This window comes from Hipposideros armiger, unplaced genomic scaffold, assembly GCF_001890085.2.
Source record: "Hipposideros armiger isolate ML-2016 unplaced genomic scaffold, ASM189008v1 scaffold_135, whole genome shotgun sequence".
NCBI lineage: Eukaryota > Metazoa > Chordata > Mammalia > Chiroptera > Hipposideridae > Hipposideros > Hipposideros armiger.
Genome location: NW_017731485.1, coordinates 413,120 through 433,350, shown reverse-complemented (window position 1 = coordinate 433,350; position 20,231 = coordinate 413,120). Strand labels below are relative to the sequence as shown.

Below are 20,231 nucleotides of genomic sequence, written 5' to 3'. Positions count from 1 at the left end.
GAAGACACCTCAGCTGACGCCCCCTCGACTCCCAGCGCCCGGCGGACCTGCCAGCCGACTGCAGACTCTTGAACAAGCCTGAAATTAGATGAGCCGGACACAGATACCCCGAGCCCAGCCCAGACACACGGTGCTTCCCAGCCAACCCAAAGACTCGCGAGAAAAATACACGGTTATTGCTTAAGGTCACTCTGTTTTCAGAGTGTTTGTTATGCAGCAGTAGCTAACCGGTACACCTCTGCCTCAGAGCTTTGCCAACTGAAGAAAACAATGGGATAACTTGCGATTAATGTGAAAATTCCCTGGGTGACCATCCACCCTCCCATAGGCTGGCAACTGGTAACTTCCCTATTGAAACAACTCCATTTTCTGTACAGCCGGTTGCTATAGCAACCGGATACTTTTTGTTCTCTGGTCTTCCTGATCCTATCGTTGCAGTTAGTCAACATGATGTTGGAACCTTGGTTGTTATGGTAACCTGGGACCGTTTTTTTTTAAATGTATTCCATTGACATTGTTTTTGAGGGGACCCGCGGCTCCGTCTTGTACTGGAGGCACTTGTGATACCAAGCGAGCAGCGTTTTAGGAAATGCTTCTCTGGGGAGAAATTCTTCATTACAACCTCCTCCCAGAAACCTCAGACATTCTGTGCTTTCATAGATTTTTTTCCCTGTCTAAATGCCTCTCAGAATTTGGGTGAATTGCAAAGTATGTTTTAAAAAGTCCTAAAAGCGCCTGAATTGCTACTAGAAAACGTGTGTAGCTGAACTGTCATTAATTATGCATGAAGCCCTTGGTGCCCCTCCGCAGAGCTCCACAAGCCCTGGAGATGAAATCCTTTGTGATCTGAGGAGGCGCAGCAAGCAGACGAGGGGACGAGGGGATGGTGGTGGGAGCATATGCGTGTGGGGGACAGCAGGGACAGGCCAGGGTAGCTGTGGGGGAGGGGCTGGGGGAGAGAAGTTGAGGGGGGCTTTAGGAGTGACGAGGGGTGAGGAATCTAAGGCCAAAGCAGATTCCAGAGGGGAAAGAAAGTGTTCCTGTGCTCAGAGACATCTCCATTTCTGGGAGCTGAGGGCATGTGCATTTTGTGAAGCTTTTGCTGTATTAAAAAACCATGAAATGCTAAAACGTTTGTAAAATGATGGCATACATCAAATGTTTACACTTAATGCCTTTACTGAAAAAATATACTGAGCAATATATAGTCATGCTCTTCGCAAGGTTTAGAATATTGGTGAAACTGCCTCCGTTACTTGCGCACCCAAGGCCGGTCGTAGGATCAGGCTCCAAGCTGTAGGATGTGTGGGGACCAGGACTGGGGACAAGTGAGGTGCTGAGGCTGCACATTTAGGAGGCGCTGACGCTCACAGCCAAGCCCACCTTCAGCTGATGCTTTCGGCACCTTCTCCACCCCTTTCCTCCTGGAAGGACCTCTTCCTCCTGTGGTCACATCACCGTGTCGCTGTTACTGAGTCCTAACCTCCTTTGGAACATTCATCAGAAGTCTCTGATTCAGGCCAGTTGGAAATGCATGACTTGGGCCAAATGCCTCTCCCCTCCTCCTCCGATGGCCCCGACTTCACTCTCTTTGGGTTGTGGTGGGACTGCAGAAAGGCCCGCCCATCACGGAGGGAAAATGGTTTGAGCAACTCGGCTGAGTCGTGTGGAAGCCTCGGCAGCAGAAGGCTCGGCCTCGACCCAGACGGGCCCCTCGCCGTGTGACCTTGAGCAAGTGCCTTTCCTCGCTGGGCCTCTGTGCTCTCAGCTCAGAGCGGGTTCGGATGAGCCATCTCTTGGGGGTGTTCTGACTCAGACGGCCCAGGGCTCCAGCTGAGGAGTTACTGTCTCTTCCCAGAGAGAGAAAGCCAACCCAGCAATGGCTGTTCCATCTTCTCCTGCCGTCTGCAATCCCGGGGCAGAGTCTACACCGGTGAAGAGCACGTTTGTGAAATGGGCTAAAGCACTGAGGCGCCTCGCAGGCGTCCGTGAGCCAGTGCTTGCAGGGCCTGAGATGGTGTCCCGCACACAGTGACCATTCTAAGTCCCCACTGTCTTGTCCATTTCTCTGCTCAGCAGACATGTACTGAGCGCTGGCTCTGCACCAGCCCGTGTGCTGAGCTCTGGTATCTGTCTTCCTTCACCTTCACGGCAGCCTTTAGAGAGGGTGCAGCTCCGTCTTACAGGGAGCCGGAGGTCAATGTCAACACTCAGGGTGGGACCTGTGTGTGGTGAAAGTCACTCTTGACAAGTCTTTAGGATTATGCAAATTCAGGCACCTACAGCACTTTCTGACCCCAGGACCCATACCCTTAACATCAAAATACTCCTTAAAGCGTCACAAATATCATTCCATTCCCTTGCTAATCTGTCAAAAAGACAGTGTGGCGTTGGGGTTGTGGTGCCCAAAGGCCTGACCTTGGATTTGACTTCTGCTGCTTGTCACCTGTGTCACCCCTGGGTGGACACTGGATTGCCCCTGTCTTGGCTTCCTCTTTAGCTTACCTGCGGGTTGTCACGGGCTGAGCATGACCGCGTAACTGTGTTGTGAGCGCTGACACACTGCCTGGAGAGCGTTAGAAAATGGTGCAAGTTGGTAGACAAGCTCGTGTTGACCATCAGTAACTTGCATCATTTTCCCAATTGTGGTTATTTGTACTGAACATCTCAGTCATGCCCCCTGAGCCCTCCAGTGCCCAGGCTAAGAGCCCATCACTTGTAGGAAGTGGCATTTCCTCACTGCCCTCCCTCCAACACCCTCAACAGGCAACAAGCTAGTGCATCCCCACACCTTACGGAAGTGCTTTTTCTCCCCAGAGGGAAACTTTTGCCTAAAACCTCACACCTCTTCTGAGATCTATCCCTGCCACGTAACAAACGACCCCAAGACATGCCTGACAAGGACACTGGGTTATAATCCCCACGTCTGTATGGAGTGGCACCTGACGGGCGGGCTCCTCTGCTCTCTCACTTGGGAGCCTCTGACAGTCCATGGCGATGCCACCGCTTGTCTGGCTGCTCACTGGGACATCGGCCTCCAGGAGGCAAGAGGGGCATCTTCGCATTGTAGGGCCTCAGGAGTCCAAGGGGGCGAGTGCAGGCAGGGCTCATGTGTGACTTGCTTCGGCCAGTGGCTAGTCCAGATTCCAGGAGGTGGGAGAGCAGCAGTCACCCTGGTGAGAGCCACTGTCAGAGCATCCAGGTGTCCCCGTGGCTCTCTGCCTGGTCCTGGAGGCCGCTGGGGAGCTGCATGGCCGCCGTGCCCCGCCATGCCCCACCATGCCCTGTCCCACCATGTCACCATGCCCCGCCGTGCCCCACCATGTCACCATGCCCCGCCGTGCCCTGTCCCACCGTGTCACCATGCCCCGCCGTGCCCCACCATGTCACCATGCCCCACCGTGCCCTGTCCCACCGTGTCACCATGCCCCACCGTGCCCCACCGTGTCACTCCAGCCCTTTTTTCTGTGTGCTCATGCTCTGGGCACTGTCACCAGCAGACACGCTGCATGTTCGCTCGTCACCCTCCTGCACTGGAGTGTCAGCTGCAGAGAGCAGGGGCTCGGTGGGTTTTGTCCCGGGCGTGTGCCCAGCACCCAGGCCGGCGCCTGCCACATGCAGGGACTCCGTGAATGTTGGTGGCGTGAACTGAGTTCATTCAAGTGACAGTTGTGTGAATGTAGCTGAAGGAATGTTCCCCCCAAGCACGTTCAGTGACCTCAGTAATGAACAGTCAGGTGGGATGGGAGGAGCTGGGTACCAAGGGACCAGGTGTCGCTCGCCAAAGTCATGCTTTGATTCTTATTCAGACAGACCGTGCATGTGGCCCAATCCCACAAACACGTGTTTGCTGGGTGGCGACAGCAGGATCCGTGCGTCTTGTCAGAAGGGAGCGGCCACTCTGGGCTGGTAATGTGTGGAGGGGCCAGGCTCCACAGGGCTCTGTGATTCTCAGCATCCCGTGCCATCGGTCTGATCGCTGCGCCCAGACTTGAGTGTGGAATCCCAGGCCGAGGAGATTACAAGACATTAAATCTATGTAAATTCAACTATTAATTTATGTTTGAACAAATTCAACAAGAGATTTGACTTGGGGGCTTGCAGACAAATAGATTCGGTTGGCAAATGCATGTTGCGGCCTTGAAAATCCCCGGCTGAGTGTCGAGCAGGTCACAGTCGAGAGCCCCAGCAATTACGCAGATGTGTTTCTAATAAACCGGGGCAACGGCCGTGTTTGTCTTGTAGGAGGGTGAAAGCAGCTGTTGGCGCCGGCTCGGAAAAGTGATAGTGAAACGGGGTGGGGAGGTGGGGTGTTTCATTGCTCGGGGTGCCTGGCAGGACGGAAACAAGGGGTCTTGGGGACCATCTCAGGCCCCTCGTTGGGTGACCCGGCCTGTGGGTGCCACCACCTGCGCTGACTGGGAGGTGACGGCTGGCAGAGTTTACAGAGGCGCCTGGGAAGCCCGGACATGATAAACGAGCTGCCTCCATGCGATAAACGACAGCTGTGACCGAGAAATAAACAGAATCATCCAGACTTACAGGAGCTGCGAGGGGCTTGGGGCAGCGTGCAGACCCACAGATTTCCAAATGCATCCTTGGCGAGCGAGCAGCCCTCGAAGCTGCAGTCGGGGGATCTGGTGAAGCCCACACTCCCGATTCAGAAGGAGCCAGGGCTGCAGACCAAAGCCCTGTAGGTGTGGCATTAGCATCAGCGACGGTGAAATTCACAGCTTTGTCCAGGTCAGGAAGGTGTTCTATTTCCATTGAAACCTCGGCGGACACTCTGGATATTTAACGTCTTTAATTTTTTTGGCCCTGTGTTTCTGTGGTAGAGAGGGACTCTTTTTCTGTAATTCTTACAGTGATTGCTCAGAGCTCTTAGCGTATGTCCCAGACACTTATTTTTTTCAGAAATTCACTACTGAGGGGTCCTTAGGGCATCGTAGATTATGTGTCATATATTAACCGTAACGACATTTATTAAAATTCTATCGGGTATCGCAGAGGCCTCTACAGCCTCATAGAAACCCTTCGTGTCAGCCACCAAAAGGCACGCTTTATGGATCCACTTAAAGACAAATAAAGACGTGAAGAGCGATTTGAAAAACAAGGATTAATTCTGCTTGGAGGGACCCAGGAAGTCCCAGGAAGGGCGTGCTATTGGCGTGGGCCTCAGAACACGCAGGAGGTGGCCAGTGACTGTAACGGCATCATTTACAGGATGCTCGGTGCACAGCTGTGATATCCTGGACGGTCTTCCTGACCTCAGGAGGCGGGCACATGGTGCCTCTCCCAGGAGGTGGGTGTCATGTATCTCATGGCTCACTGGCGCCTCTCCTTCCCCCGTAAGGGACAAATGGCACTGGGCATGGGATTCAACCCCACCGAGGCTCCTAATGGAACCAGAACAGCTAACCCCAAACCCAGGAGCTCCCTGGGCACCTCCAGCTCCCCCTCCCCTAACACGGAAGCCATCAGCTGGCTGTCTATTCAGATCCTTGAATAATTCACAGATGTCTCCATTTGTCACCGTCTCCACCACCCCAAGTGTCGCCAAGCTGACGATACCTCCTGCTCGGGTCATTGCAACAGCTTGGACCCTGGCCACCCCCACTTCAGTCCATCCCACTGTGGCCCAGCCTCTACCCTGGCCGTGTGTATGTGTCTTTGCATGTGTGCTATCAATCAGTGGTCAATTGGATGGATGGATGGATGGATGGATGGATGGATGGATGGATGGATGGATGGATATATGCTTTTTTCTTCATGATCTCACAGAGGTTTTTTTATAAGCAAATAAGTTTTTATGACTGCCTTCCAGCCTCTCCCTTTTGCAGTATGCTTTCAATCCACTTTCAAAACCTGTTTTGGAGTTGTATTCTTGTACCAGGCAAGAGGTTTTCATGTGACCCCAACAGGAAGGCTTTACCACAATAACATGAGCTGTTTCCCGAATGCATCACATTTCTTTTGGCATTAGTCCCCTTCTTCCAGGGGTAGACGGGAAAAGAAAGTTGTGTGATAGGTCTCCCACCTGCAAACATTCTTGATTTACAGACACGCAGAGTGTCTCAGTTGAGGGTGGATGGGTCAATAGAACGAACAATTCTGAAACCAGCCCCGGGCACTGAAAAACCGAAGTGATGCACAAATCCACCTTGGAAGGTCCCTGTTCAGCCAAAGCGAGGATTTTTCCCATCGAGAAGGCCGCCAAGGTGTTTGGCGCCACGCAGGACCCCTGGTGTTCCTGTTTCCTTCATGCTGGGGCATTTGTCATTAATCCTCCAGGCTCTCAAGGGCAGTGCTTTGAATTCTCCATGTTGCTGCAGGGAAAAGCCTGTGGGTCCCCTGTCGGTGCCACCACCATTGCCCTTTCTCTCTTCCTCCCCTGGTGTTACCAGTTTCTGCCTATCCACTTTCTCACATGGTAACAAATCAAGCAAAGTAAAATACCATTCCTTGAAACAGCTGTCCCTTGGGCAGCATGAGGCTCGTTATCCCATTCAAGGCCTGGTACGTACAGAACAAACACGTTCCACCTCCAGCCCTCAGTCACTGCACATTACATCCACCTGCCACCCTCTCGTACAGTGGCGGGTGATTTACTCTCTCCGGGCCGTAGCTCATTTGCTCATGTGTTTCTTGAGGACAGGGTGAGAGAAAGTAAAAATTTATTTCGCGCTTACTGGGCGTCAGATTCCGTCGCATCGGGTGGAGCCAGCAAACACAATTAGTTAATTTTATACTTTCATAAATAGTCAAGAGGGCTGCAGGTTATTGGGGCAAGGGGCAGGAAGGCGTCCCCCACATAGGATCCAGGAGCCCAGGCAGGTAGAGATGCCGACGTTTTACACATTCAGCATCCAAGACTGACCTGGGAGCCAGCATCCCCTGGGCAGAGGAGGAAATAACATGGGGACTCACGAGTGGGAGACTCCTATGGGGAGCAGCTGGGATGCACACCTAACTTTAGCTCATAGTCTGTTGGCTAGAATTCAGTCACATGACCACATCCAACTGCAAGGGAGGCTGGGTCATGTAGTCTAGTTATCTGTCCAGAAGGAGAAAAGGCTTTGGCAGAGGAGTAGCCTAACTATGTCCCCCAGAGTTGGGTATTTTTATATAATCGCCTTATTTAATAGTCACAACAATAGGCATCATTATCACCATTATCAATGAGGAAACTAAGGCCCAAGACATAAATTGCAAGAGGACCCATGACCGTTACGATGAGTAAGTCGTGGGGTCTAGGCTCAGACTCAGGTCCCTGTGACTCCAACTCAGTTTTCTCCTCAGGGAATGACAGTCACTTAAAAGGGGAACCTGGCTTTGGAGCTCACAAAATAGCCAGATATCTGTTGATGGCGGCCAGGTGTGTGAAGTCCGCTTGCCACTGGCCTCACAGGTTGGGCCAGGGCCGCCTGCCATCTTGGTGGGGAAACACTTACCCACAACCCTGCCACCTTCGTCCCCAGGTAGCTTCCCTACAAGTGCATTGTTGTCTTCAAATGAACCTGTCTGGCAACTCTATTTGCTCTCCGTAAATGAGACTTCTGGTACATGGCCAGTCAAAACCCCCGGTTTAATCACTCTTAACACCATTTTTCCAGCAATAAATTCACTTAACAACTCTATCACTTAAAATTCCGTAGCCTCGAATATTTCACGTCCATTTGGGTACCTAGTCATTTTATCCCTGGAAGCCAAATTTTAAAGAATGGATTTTCCTCAGCGTCGCTAGAAACTACTTTTTAGTAGTTTTTGAAAGTGTTTGAAAGTAGATAAAATATGAGGCAACACCCATGCCAATACAGAGAAAGCCCATCTTGCATAAAATGTGCAGATTTGATAAATACACACACACAAGGAATACAGTGTTAAGGTGGAATGCTTTTAAATGTCTATTTGGATTTTTTTTAATGCCATAAAGGTGATTGAAGAACAAAAAGAACCATGCATTTGGCTGGATTTAGAATCTTCAAAGGAAGAGCTTCAATCTGGCCACTGGTGGGCTGCCCAGTAAGAGAACTCGGTGTAGCGTCAGTTAAGTCAGGTGTCATCGTCTTGCTGGAAGGTGCTTCTTCCTCTGGTACCGCCAGCCAGGACCCTGTCTGAGTCCGTCAGGATTGGCTCTTCCAGGGGTCGGCAAACTTTTGAGATGGAAGGTACCCAAAGAGCCTCATGTGGCTCGCGAGCTGCAGTTTGCCGACCCCTGTTCTAGAATATTTTTGGTCCTCGGTTGAGACTAGCTGCCCCTCCTCACCTCCCCCACCCTCAGGGCCTGGCACATTGTCATATCACACTGTACTGTGAAAGGAGCGTGGCTGGAGTCGGCAAACAGGCAGACCTCACTCAGTCTGGCAGCTGTTACCTGGGTATCCTTGGGTGGGTCACTCCCTGAGCCTGATTTTTCTTTCTTGGTAAAATGGGTAAAATCATAAAGCTTATTTTCCAGAATTAGAAATGCAAGGGTTTGTTGTCGTATGTCACAAAGCATGTGACAGGTGCTTGGTCATAACCCACTCTCTCCCTTCGCTTGTCTGCTTATCGAAAGGTGGCCTTGAACAGAGCTGCCAGCTGGAACCCTGCCAGCTGTGTGAACATTTGTGGGTGTGAGTAGGTTTCAGGTGGCATCAAGGGTTTCCCAGAGATTCTCTGAGCCCCAGATGACAGGGACGCGTGATGTCGGTCTCCATCTTCCAGGACGATCAGAGCAGTAGCTGGTGCAGTGACAATCAAACCACAAAGTCAGTGAATGAGTGGCTTTCTGGGTGATGCGTATTGGCGCCCAGTGGGCCCGGTCTGGGAGCGCTAGGAGGACTCTGCCTCTCGTCCCTTCCACCCACTGCTCTGTCCGGAGACTGAAAAGAACTTGGACTACACGGGCATAAATGTGGTGAGGACTAAATTAAATGCACGATGAACCCAGGAAGATGACATCACAAATAACTTCTGGAAGAAAAAGAAACTCACGCTCACTCAGTTCACCCTCTGGCACCAGGAACCGTGATTTACTCCTGCAAATTACCAGCTGTGGAGTATTTACAGCCGGTCCCCCTTGTTCCAGGGTGGCCGTGGGCAGGGGAGGCCAGTGGTGTAGGAGTGAATGGGGCTGCAGTGCCATTTCAGTGTCCTGCCTCCTGCAGACAGCGCCATCTGTGTCTTCCAGGCACAATCTTTTCTGCACATGCGTGAGCCTCGGCTCCAGGCAGCGGGCCTTGTGCAAAAGGCAGCACGCTTTCATGAGCCACAGCAAACACTGAGTGGGGCTGGTAAGTCGTCAGCGGTGCACGGAGAGAAGGGTGGGAGCCCCCCGACAGTGCATCGCAGACCTGGCGCAGCCGGGGACAAGAAGGCCTGTGCACCTGGAGGCACCTGCTCCCCCGGGCTCACCTCCTGGCATGGCCCCGTCCCCACACCTGACCCTTGAGGTCAGCATCACTGTGTCCCTGGCCTAAATGCACTCAGCCAGTTAGTGGTGAAGCCAGAGCGATGGCCCAGGAACCCATGTCTCTCTTCTTCCGGTGGCCCCCTGGGCACGCTGCTCTTTCTGGGTCTTTATATAAGAAATGTGGTCTCTACTTTGCCTGATTTTTCACCCGCAGGGATCCCAGGATTTGGGAATGAGGTTTGGAAAGCACAGCGGACTTCCCAGTGTGCTTCCCAAACGGGACCAGGCTGTGTGGGGCCGCGTGTCCCTAGATGGCTCTGTAACGGGCTCTGTGTGCCGTGTGGCAGTGGTGCACCCAGGTCGAGTGGAAAATCACGTGCTTGGGGCGTGGACAGAAGCAGGTGCTCCACCGAGTCTCTGAGCAAGTTTCTTTACCCCACATGGAGGCAGCGGACTGCTGAGCCCTCCTCCAGATGCAGTTCATCAGGAGGGCTCAGGAAACATTGTTAATTTATGTACCATTTGCTCTACTGGATAACGCACTCGGGAAGCGTGAGGAGCCCTCGAGCCTCTAAGTCAGGCGGCTGGAGGCAGCTGTACGTTGACCCTTCTGCAGAGAGTGGGCACTTTCCAGGCAACACAGCGATTGCTGTCCCCCTTGGCATTCACGATGGTTCCCATTTGTCTAACACAGGGGGCCCCAGAGAGAGAGACTCCAAATTAAATGATGAGCTTGATCTGGGGGTTTCTGGGGGCTCCAGCCTGGGTTTCTGTACCTCCCAAGGATTAGTCAGTGACAGCCCCCCTTGGCAACACACATACTGAGTCTGACTTTCAGTTGCAGCTTTGCTGCGACCCCCAGGCTGACCTTGGGCCATTCATGTAACCTGCTGAGCCCCCAAAGGCTGGGTAAGCATCATCAGGCAGTAACCAAGAGCTCCGACTGTGATGCAAGATGGGCCTGGGACTGAATCCCAACCTGATTTCTGTGACCTTGTGCAAACCAACCCATTTTTTAGGGCCTCGGATTCCTGACCGCCAATTTGGGGACCATAGTTGTACCTTCTTAATAGAGTTGTTTAAAAACTTACTCATGTATCAAGGATCTACTATACGTGAGGCACTATTTTCAATATCAACTCATTTAAATCTTCATAGAATCCCTATGAGTGTGATGCCGGTTTTCCAGAGAATGAAACTGAGGCTTACATTAGTTGGGTTAAGTAATTTTCCCAGCTAATGCGCAGACCCAAACTCAGCGAGTCTGGAGGCTGTGTACTTGACCCCTAGGCTGAGAGTGCTTAGAGACACTCGTCTGGTGTCAGGATTTGAACTCTCAACCACAGAACACAGCGTAGAGTGAGCGCTCAGTAAATGGTGTATGACAGCTGTTGCTATGACTATTGCAGGACTGCTATCATCTATAACTATTGTATAATAACTATTGTATGATAGCCGTTACCGATAACGCCTGTATAACAGCTATGACACCTGTTCTTATCACTCTGTCCTACGTGGCCACGGACGCTGACCTGCACTCCCATGGGGCTGGGACTCTGCAAAGCACCACCACCAGGGCAGTGGGGTGAGGACGGCGAGTTGGACTGTGTCTCATAAACATTTGGTGCCGTGAGAGCAGCTGTGTGATCTTGCGGAATGCTTCTCGCCTCAGAACTGTGTTGAGGCTGGTGTCACGGCGGCGCTGAGCGCCCAGACACTGTGAACGAACTGTTCCAGGCCCAGATGCAGTGTTTTCTCACCATATGGTCCACACTGAAGTACATGGTCTTTCAGACGGGGAGGCATGGAACTCGGAAACGCCGTGTGCCCGCCGCGTGTGGCAAACCTCAGAGGAACCGTGCCCTCCAGACCTTTCCGGGATCATTTGCATGTGTGCGTCATTCAGGACGCATCCACACCGCGGAGAGCTATGGGGGACCCACTGGTGGGAGGTGCTGTGTCAGCACTGGGATTACTAAGGCGAACACGCATTGCCCAGGCTTCACAGGACTGAGACCAGCCCTATGAGACCAGCCCGGGAACAAAGCAACTCGTGAAGGTATTCTAAGCTCTCTACTATAGGTGGTTACCAAGGACTCTGGGATTAAAGGAAGTTCGTGAAAACCTTTGTAATGGAACTAAAAAGAATTCTCATTTGCATCCCTGGCCCCTAAATGCCTTTGTGTTCAGGGAACTCCCACAGCAGGCAAAAGTCAGATCCCATCCTCTCCGGGCAGGGGTTCTGTGAACTCCTCTGTGAAGGTCCCCCTCCAGCGCCGTTGCCCTTGGACTTCACACTCCTGTACCAAGCTCATCGCTCAACAGCTGCACTTGGGGGTGTAGCAGACACCTGATATGACAAGTCCAAAGGCGGACGTGGCACCTTCCCCAAAACCTGCTTTCCCAATGTTCTCCAACCAATAAACTGCACTGTTATCTGTGGGCTCAGGCCGACCATCTCGGAGTCACCCTGACACCTCTCTCGTGCGTATATCCACCCATCGGAAAGGACTGTGGCCCGACTTAAAGTGCATCCAATCCTGATCGCTTCTCACCATGTTGGCTCTGCACCGGCGGCCACACCACCGCCATCCCCAACGCTCTGTCCTGAAAGGGCCACTCAGCGTGTTCTTCCTTCTGCTCTTGCCACACTCTTGTCTGTTCTCAGCAAAGCAGCTAGAAAAAGCCTCTTAAAATGTAAATCGTAGTGTGTTCTCCGGTTCTGTATTCCTCAGGGGCCTTTGATCACACAGAGAGGGAAGTCGGCGTCTTTACCTGGCTGAGAAGGGCGTCGTGATGTGTTCTCTGCCCACACGCCCTGTTTTCTAAGTTCCTCCCTGGGTTCACTCCCCTCCAGTGTGGCTGCTCTCCTTTCTGTTCCTCAAACACAGTGAGATGTGAGAACATGGGTCACGTCACAGCCGGGGGAGAAGAACTTGCCTAAAGCCAGGAGACAGGAGGGAAAGGGGGGCTAGGGAGGCAGCGGGAGAGGTGGGTCTTACTCGGGAGGAGAGCTGCCTCCTCCAGGCTCCAGAAAGGTGGAGTCTGGGGGAGGTGCAGAAATAGCTGCCGGGTCGAGGGCCCAGGTGAGGATTCACTCACCAGACATTTATGGGCACCTGCTGTCTGCCAGCATCTGCTGTTAGGCATCGTCACTGGTACTGAGTTACTTACGCTTGGCCAGCGAGCTCAGAAGCCAGCCGTGCCCTCTGCACACGCACGAGACCTTGGAAGCTGCCTTCAGGCACCAAGGCCGTGTCGTCCCTGCAGACGTGGAGCAGGGATGGGACCTGCTCTGTTGAACAACACACTTTGTATGTGATGCTCTAAAGAGCTCTGCATCGATCGGTGTGCATGTCAGGCTGGAGCTCTGAGGAGGAAGGGGCCACGTCTGTTCTGTTCACTGTTATATTGCCATGTAGGGAACCAGCGGCGGCATGATTATAACTGAGTCAGAAGCACTTTGAGCAAATGCCACTTCATGGATTTCGAGCAGCCTCTGGATATCTTCTCACTGGCAGAAAACCCTGGGTGACCCACGCCACAGCAGCTGTGCCTCGGCTGAGTGAGATGGTCTTACCGGGTGTCCCCACATGCAGGATCTCCTAGGTGACATGGTTTAATTCATCTGTAACATGATGCTCAAAGCCCTTAGGCTGCTCTGCTCCCCTCTGCTTTCCTAGGGACTCCCCTCAGCCCCCTCCTCTCTGACCCCTTGCACCGAGCACTGAGCTAGGCACACTGTCCTCTCCCCAACACACTGGCTTACAGGCTGGGTACCATCTCATCCCAGATGCTGCAGATAAAAGGCTCAGAGCCACAGAGATCTTGACAGACTGTAGCAATTAGCCGAAGTGAAGGAGATGAATTTGAATGGGGCTTAATGGAAAGCCAAACACTGAAGTCTAGAAGCGAATGGCAGAGACCTGGATAAAAAGAGAACCCTAGCAGTTGCTCTTGCACGGAAGAAAAATACAACAAAATCAACAAGCATAAATACATCTGCAGGACAAAACTCGGGAAAGGGCCTTGTAAAAATATCGACCTTCGGGCGGTTTCTGCATCAACATTTATTTAATGTTTTCGTAAGATGGCATAAATTCCACGAGAATTTATTTGTCCAATTGAAATCAAAGTAGGATTTTAGCATGTTCCTTGAACTCCGGCAGAATTAACAGCAGCTCCCTTATGGGTCACCAGCCTCCAGCTCAGGAAGCGTGGTTGGCGATGTCGGCTTGAGTCAGAGAACATCCTTTCTTTCTAGATCAGTTCCTTAGTTCCCAAGTGCTTCAGCTTTTCCATCTGCTCAAATGTAAGTATTTTTTCCCAGCTTTTCTCTAAGAAGTGCTGTGCCTGTGACCTTGTGTACCTGCCTTAAGTTTAAAGAATTCTGGCGTTAATTGGCCACTATTCTAAGCGATTTGCCTGTATTACCGTCTTAATCTTCATTAGACTCCTATAAGGGAAGACTCTTATTAACTATTTTTTGGATGAGAAAATTGAGTCACAAAGTGGGTTGAGTGCCTCCATCGGGGCACTCCATCAGGGACATGGGTATTGACAACTCCTAAATCCTGCCCGCCTGACTCCCAGAGGCTGTGGTCCTTAGCCCTGCCCCTCCAAAAGAGACAGTTAATCTCGTGAGAGTCAGACAGGCACATAAGCATGAAGACATTCAAAATACTCTGAAGAATACATTAGTCCGAGATGAGCATGATTCCACCAACACAATGACTTTGACCTGGAAACTCCACACCGCCCGACCATCGCACTGTCACAACACCTAACTCTGTGACTCCCCACCAGGCAGACACCACTCGCCTAATCGCAGTGCTTCCCAAGAAAGCTCGAAACCCAGGAGCAATTAATTATTGACAGAGCATGTGAATTAGAGATAAAAGAGAAGTCATTCTTCCTCTGCACACGCGATAGTAAATAAATGTAATTATGGTCGGGGAGACTAAGGGATCTTCGCCTGTATTAGGTTTTATTAGCTCAAACATTTAAAAGCATGTCGTCAAAACAAAGAGGTCCTGTGTAATCCTAAATGTGCCACTCTGGTGCAAGGCTTGGAAGTGAATAGACCTAGTGGAGCACCTGGTGGCAGGTGGTCTGCTGTACCCACAGGTTTAGCATCAGTTAATGCCGGAGTACAGATGCCTGTGGCAAATTGACTGCCTAACAGGACCCGGAGCCCCACGTCATCCCAGGTGACCCGCCACATTGGGGTTGGGGGACAAACGGCATCCAAGTCCATAATATCTTGAAGCTCCCAAACACGACAAGTCCACTCTGATGGTGAACACGGATGGAGGGCTGAGTTTCGAGAAGCAACCTTGGGAAGAAAAGCAAGAGACAGGGGCCCTGCTGTGGGGTCTGTCTCGGGCTCACTGGGCAATCGTGGGAGCAAGGAAAGGAGATGTCCCACTCGTAGAACCAAACCTGTGCTAGGTGCTCTCATGCTTTGTGTCATTTTGTCCTCAGCTGAGCTTGAGGTAGACTTCAGGATTTTACAGATGAAGATAGTAAGACTCGCAGGTGTGATTCGGCTGGCTGAGGTCATGAAGCCTGTCTGAGTCCCTGTCCCTGGGCTTCAGTGTCCTCATTTGAATAACGAGGCCCTCAGACTAGGTCAGGGATCGGCAGACTTTCTCTCAAGGGGCCAGAGAGCAAACGTGTTTGGCTTTGTGGGTCATATGGGCTTGTCACAATGACTGAGCCCCACTGTCATGATGCAAGGGAGCACGGTTGACACAGGGACACGTGTGGCCCTGTTCCAGTGAAGGTTTCCTTATGAGCACTGACATCTGCATCCATATAATATTCATGCATCACAAAATGTTATTATTAGTATTATTATGGTTTTCCCCCAACCATTTAAAGATTTAAAAACATTCTGAGCTGCAGGCATTATGAAAATTGAAGGTGGGTGATATAATAGTTTGCCAGCCTGTGGACGAGTTGATCTCTGAGGCTCTGCTGGGCGCAAACATTTTCTGAAAGCCACTGCAACAACAATAATATCTTTGATTGATTAAGCTCTTACACGTGCCAGATTCTGTGCTAAATTCCTTACAAGCATTACCTCCCTTAATCCTTGCACTACAGTGTGAAGTAGGTGTCACTATTATCTGCATTTCTGGGATTATAAAACTAGTACATAGAGAAATTACGAGCCTCTCTAGCATAGAAGTAGCTGGTAAGAGACAGAGCAGCCGTTTTCAACCCCGGCCTGTGAGGTTCCCAGCCACGGATGCGAGCGCCATATGCAGCCTTTTCTGAAAATACTACCATCAGAACTCCGGAGGGACTTACGGTTAAAAAGCACGTCCAAGTGTTTATCGACGAATTTTATTTGGGAGCTCCCTGCTAGGCTATTTATATCACACGTTTTGTGCAAAAAAAAAAAAAATTCTGGACGGGAATAAGTGCTGTCTTTCCTTTTCCTCCCGANTTAAAAAGCACGTCCAAGTGTTTATCGACGAATTTTATTTGGGAGCTCCCTGCTAGGCTATTTATATCACACGTTTTGTGCAAAAAAAAAAAAAAATTCTGGACGGGAATAAGTGCTGTCTTTCCTTTTCCTCCCGATTCCAGAAATGTGATGCCCAAGACCGTGGACGGGCAGATCACCATGGAGAAGACGCCCAGCTACTTCGTGACCAACGAGGCCCCCCAGCGCATCCACTCCATGTCCCGCGACACCAAGCTGATCGTGGTGGTGCGCGACCCGGTGACGCGCGCCATCTCCGACTACACGCAGACGCTGTCCAAGAAGCCGGACATCCCCACCTTCGAGGTGCTGGCCTTCAAAAACCGGACCCTGGGGCTGATCGACGCGTCCTGGAGCGCCATCCGCATCGGCATCTACGCGCTGCACCTGCAGAGCTGGCTGCGCTACTTCCGCCTGGCGCAGATCCACCTGGTCAGCGGCGAGCGGCTCATCGTGGACCCCGCGGGAGAGATGGCCAAAGTGCAGGACTTCCTGGGCCTCACGCGCGTCGTGACCGAGAAGCACTTCTACTTCAACAAGACCAAGGGGTTCCCGTGCCTCAAGAAGCCGGAAGACAGCAGCGCCCCCCGGTGCCTGGGCAAGAGCAAGGGCCGGACTCACCCCCTCATCGACCCGGAGGTGATCCTCAGGCTGCGGAAGTTCTACAAGCCCTTCAACATGATGTTCTACCAGATGACTGGCCAGGACTTCCAGTGGGAGCAGGAAGAGGGTGACAAATGAGGCTGGAGATGTGAGGGAAGGCCAGAGGGTAGCCAAGGGGACCCCCACCGGAGCCCTGAACCCCCAGGGTCTGCAGCCTCCGCCTGGCTGGAGTGCCCAGTCATCTCCACCTCTGTCCAGTCAGGGCTGCTTCCAGGGCTGTGGCCAAGGGGTGGGTCCCAGGGGCCCTCCCGGAGGAACCCGGTTGCCTGGGCAGCAGCATCTGGTTGACCAGATGACCACCAGAACCCAGGGCTGACGCTTGTCTTCTACTACTAGTTACCAGAGTCTGAAGGCAGGATTAAATAGCTGTGGAGGTCAGAAACCATGCCGTGAATGTTTGTTTAAGTGAAAACAGAGGAAGTAAGGCCTACTTTTGGGGGCTTTCATTTCGCTTTGGGAAGCCCGGCTCCCAGCCCTGTATCTGGCCCAGGCCCCTGTCCAGAATGCTCACTGTGGCCGAGCACTCCGGGACTCATGGGGGCAGGGTCCTCGCTCTGAGGCGTCTCCAGCCTTTCTTAAAGGCCTCATCCCACAACCTTTGACCCCCACCCTTCTCATCTTATGAAGGGAGGGGCATGCACGTTCCTCACCAAAAAAAGCAGACACCCCCCCACCCCCCACCCCGGAAGCCTTCCTGTTAAGGAGGGTTGGGCCTTTCTCTTCGTGAGCAACCTGGGAGGTGGAGAAGGGAGCGGCCGCCCTCGTGTCAGGGTCAGGCTCCCAGGGCTGCCCACGGAGCACCGTGACGGCAGCTGGGCTCAGAGCCCTGAGCTTGGGGAAGGTGAATGCCAGTTCTGGGAGCCAAAAAAGAAAGCCAGTCCTCTTGCGGGGAGGCCTCCATACCTGCAGACCCTCTCCCCCAGCGTCGTGGTTCTGAGACTTGCTCTTGGGGTGGGCTCTGTCCCTTAGGGTCCCCAGAGGGGCAAGGACCAGAAAGTTGGCATGTCTTTGGTTAAGACTAACCCTTAGCAACACAATGAACGGGTTGGTCGCCATTCTTCTATTTGCTCCACCGTCTCCCCCTTGTGGTCATCACATGCTTCGTTTGCTCTACTCAGAGATGGCACGTATTAGGGCAGTGACAAGAAGGCTGACACCACTTGTCAGATCCAGCTTATGGGGGTGGGGGAAGGCAAGGGCTGTGTGTGGACACCCCCATCAAGGGCTGCTGGCTGAAGTGTCCCTTCCCGTTAGTTTGATTCGATTGAAATGCAGCATTTGACATAAAGCACTTCTTCACAGATCTCCAAAACCAGGAGTCGCCTCGTAACATTGGGAATAGGAGTGGGGGGCAGCTAACTGTTCAGCTGTTAACCTGTCATTTCTCCTGCTAAATGAAAACTGTGTTGTTATAAAGCTTAATGCAACCTGATTCATGGGTTTGATGGCGTGTTTGTGTTGTCACCTCCAACCCCACCCTGATGCGTGGACCCTGGGAGTACCCGTTCTCTGGGATGGCCAGAAAGACTCAACCAGATTTGAGAACGTTCCAGGGGCTCTGTGTGCAGGGCCGGATGGTCCTGGGAAGTAGCACAGAGGGAGTGGCTTCCATGCCCTGACCGGTCCTGGTGAGGAAGGGACCGAGATACCAGGTTCAGGAACAACCTCACAAATAATTTTTTTCCAGATGAGAAAGTGGTTGTTGAGCTGAAGGCAACATATACGCCTTCACTGCCAACGAAAGGCGATACAGATAAAACGGCGCGTGCGCACCTGATGGGAAGAAGGCTGTGAGTCAGTGGTGCTTGTTCAGGAGACGAGTGAGGGCGGCTGGTGGGGCCCGGTTTTACCCGCAGAGCAAGGCGTGGGTCCAGGTACGCATCTCGGTCGGCTCTGGGGTTCTTCCAGCTGCAGCCTGCTGAGCCCCGTTTCGGAATCTCTAGGTGGGGCCCTGGCGTGCGTCCTCTCAGAAATACTCTTGTGGAAGCTGAACTGAGCACAGGGGAGGAAAGTCTCCCTGTGTCTTCCTTGCCCTTTCACCCCCCCCAACCCCGTTCCTTATGTTTGTGGGGATTACTTCCAAGAGAAGTGGGCCCAGGGTTTATGGCTTCCTTGGGGGAACATGGTCCCTTTTGGGGGGAGTTCAGTGGAGACTAGGTCAGAGGTGACTTTATAACTTAGGAGGTGAAAGGAGCGTCTGGTTGTGGGAAAGCTTTAATGATGATTTCCTACCGGCTGAGAATGGCCGTTACTCTAACCTCCCCTCGTCTCTCCTATCCTGAGTGGACACGTGTTGACTCAGCGTCTTCATCACCCACCTCCCTGGCTGCCGACCTGTCCCCATAAACACAGAACATCAAGACCTATGTGCTGCTTAAAGAGAAACCCAGTACGTATGTGTCCTCACTTACATGATGAGCAAACCTGCTTTTCTATGGTTAGCGGATGGTTAAAAGCCATTCTCACCTGGGAAACAAAAGTGGGGAGCCCCCCGTAGAGCATCTGTACACTCTGGCTAAGATTCTCGGGAGAAATGGGGCAGAGGCCTAAACCTCGAGGCCTTAGGGACGGTTATTTTAAAGGTCTGTGTGGTGATGCGGTTGGAAGTTCATGGTTCTGAAAAGAAATGCAAACTCGGCGTGTGTTAGTTCTCTCACCTGCAGTATCTGCTCTAGCCCGGTGCCCGTGACCTGGGAGTGAGCCGCTAAGCCACGCCCTGCCTTCAGTAGGGAACTTGACAAAGGTTTTACTTCCTACCTGCAAACGCTAAGTCCACCTGCTAAAATGGAGCCAGGTTAACACCACTTCCACCCTGAACTCAAGCATTGCCACTCACGGGAGACTGAATTTTGTATTGGATTTCAATGAGCAGAGCATAAATTATGTTTAATTTTCTATCCCCTCCCTCCCTGGAACAGATGAGTCACAGCCCTGGAAAGGCTGCTGCGTGTTAGTTAGAGAAGAGAAGCCGCCCTTCCCAGGAGTGCCGCTGCCATTGCACCCATATTCATCTCCTTGGGCCAGTGTCATTCTGTACCTGGAAGGTATGAAAGCCTTAACCTTGCCACTTAGACCTACCAGCTCCAAACGCAGCAAAAATAGCAAAAGCATTCGGCAGCCCGTTTATCTTTCGAATGCGTGTGACAGCCTCGCGGGGACTCCTGCGCCCTTCAGGAGTCAGATGGAATCTTAAGTTTGGGAGCACGTGGCCCGCTCCGTCCCGTGGTTCCTGCAGGCCTGATCTGAGACTCCCTGTTTTAAAACCTGAACTCCTTGGTTCTTCCAGGTCTTGCCTGTCCTGATCCCTCCCATCTGCCCACTCTGAACCTCCCTGTTCCCCAAAGAAAACGTCTGCCTTACGACAGTCGGCAGAAAGGTAGGTGGGTTTATCCTGGCCTCCCTCTGTGTCCTGGACAAGCAGCATTACCCATCTGACCCTCAGTTTCCATGTCTCTGAAATGGGCATATTTAATCCCCACTGCCAACCCCCTAAAGTTTCTGTCATGACCAAAATGAGTTAATGGATGGGAAGCTATTTGAAAACAAAGTGTTTCATTGACACAGTGGACAGCGATGGTGGTGATGGTGGTGATGGTGGTGCTGATGACGAGGAGAGGAAGGGGGCCGGGGGGGGGTTCCTTGTGCCCCACCAAAGGTACGCCTTGACTCAAGCTGGACAGT

General features: G+C 52.2%; 1 protein-coding gene and 1 long non-coding RNA gene across 2 annotated transcripts in view; both read left to right on the top strand.

The window, feature by feature from the left end:
• HS3ST4 (heparan sulfate-glucosamine 3-sulfotransferase 4) overlaps nt 1-17,982 on the top strand; it is a gene marked incomplete at its 5' end in the record, with an annotated part of 160,062 nt that extends 142,080 nt beyond the window's left edge. Inside the window, one exon of the mRNA XM_019649808.1 lies at nt 15,992-17,982. Within this exon, the coding sequence (XP_019505353.1) occupies nt 15,992-16,628 (637 nt within the window). The remainder of the gene's footprint in view (nt 1-15,991) is intronic.
• A 607-nt stretch (nt 17,983-18,589) lies between these two features.
• On the top strand, nt 18,590-19,926 carry LOC109386556 (uncharacterized). The gene is made up of 3 exons (XR_002124805.1): nt 18,590-18,939; nt 19,469-19,594; nt 19,837-19,926. It is a non-coding gene; the product is annotated as an uncharacterized LOC109386556 (long non-coding RNA).
• The last annotated feature ends 305 nt before the right edge of the window (nt 19,927-20,231 follow it).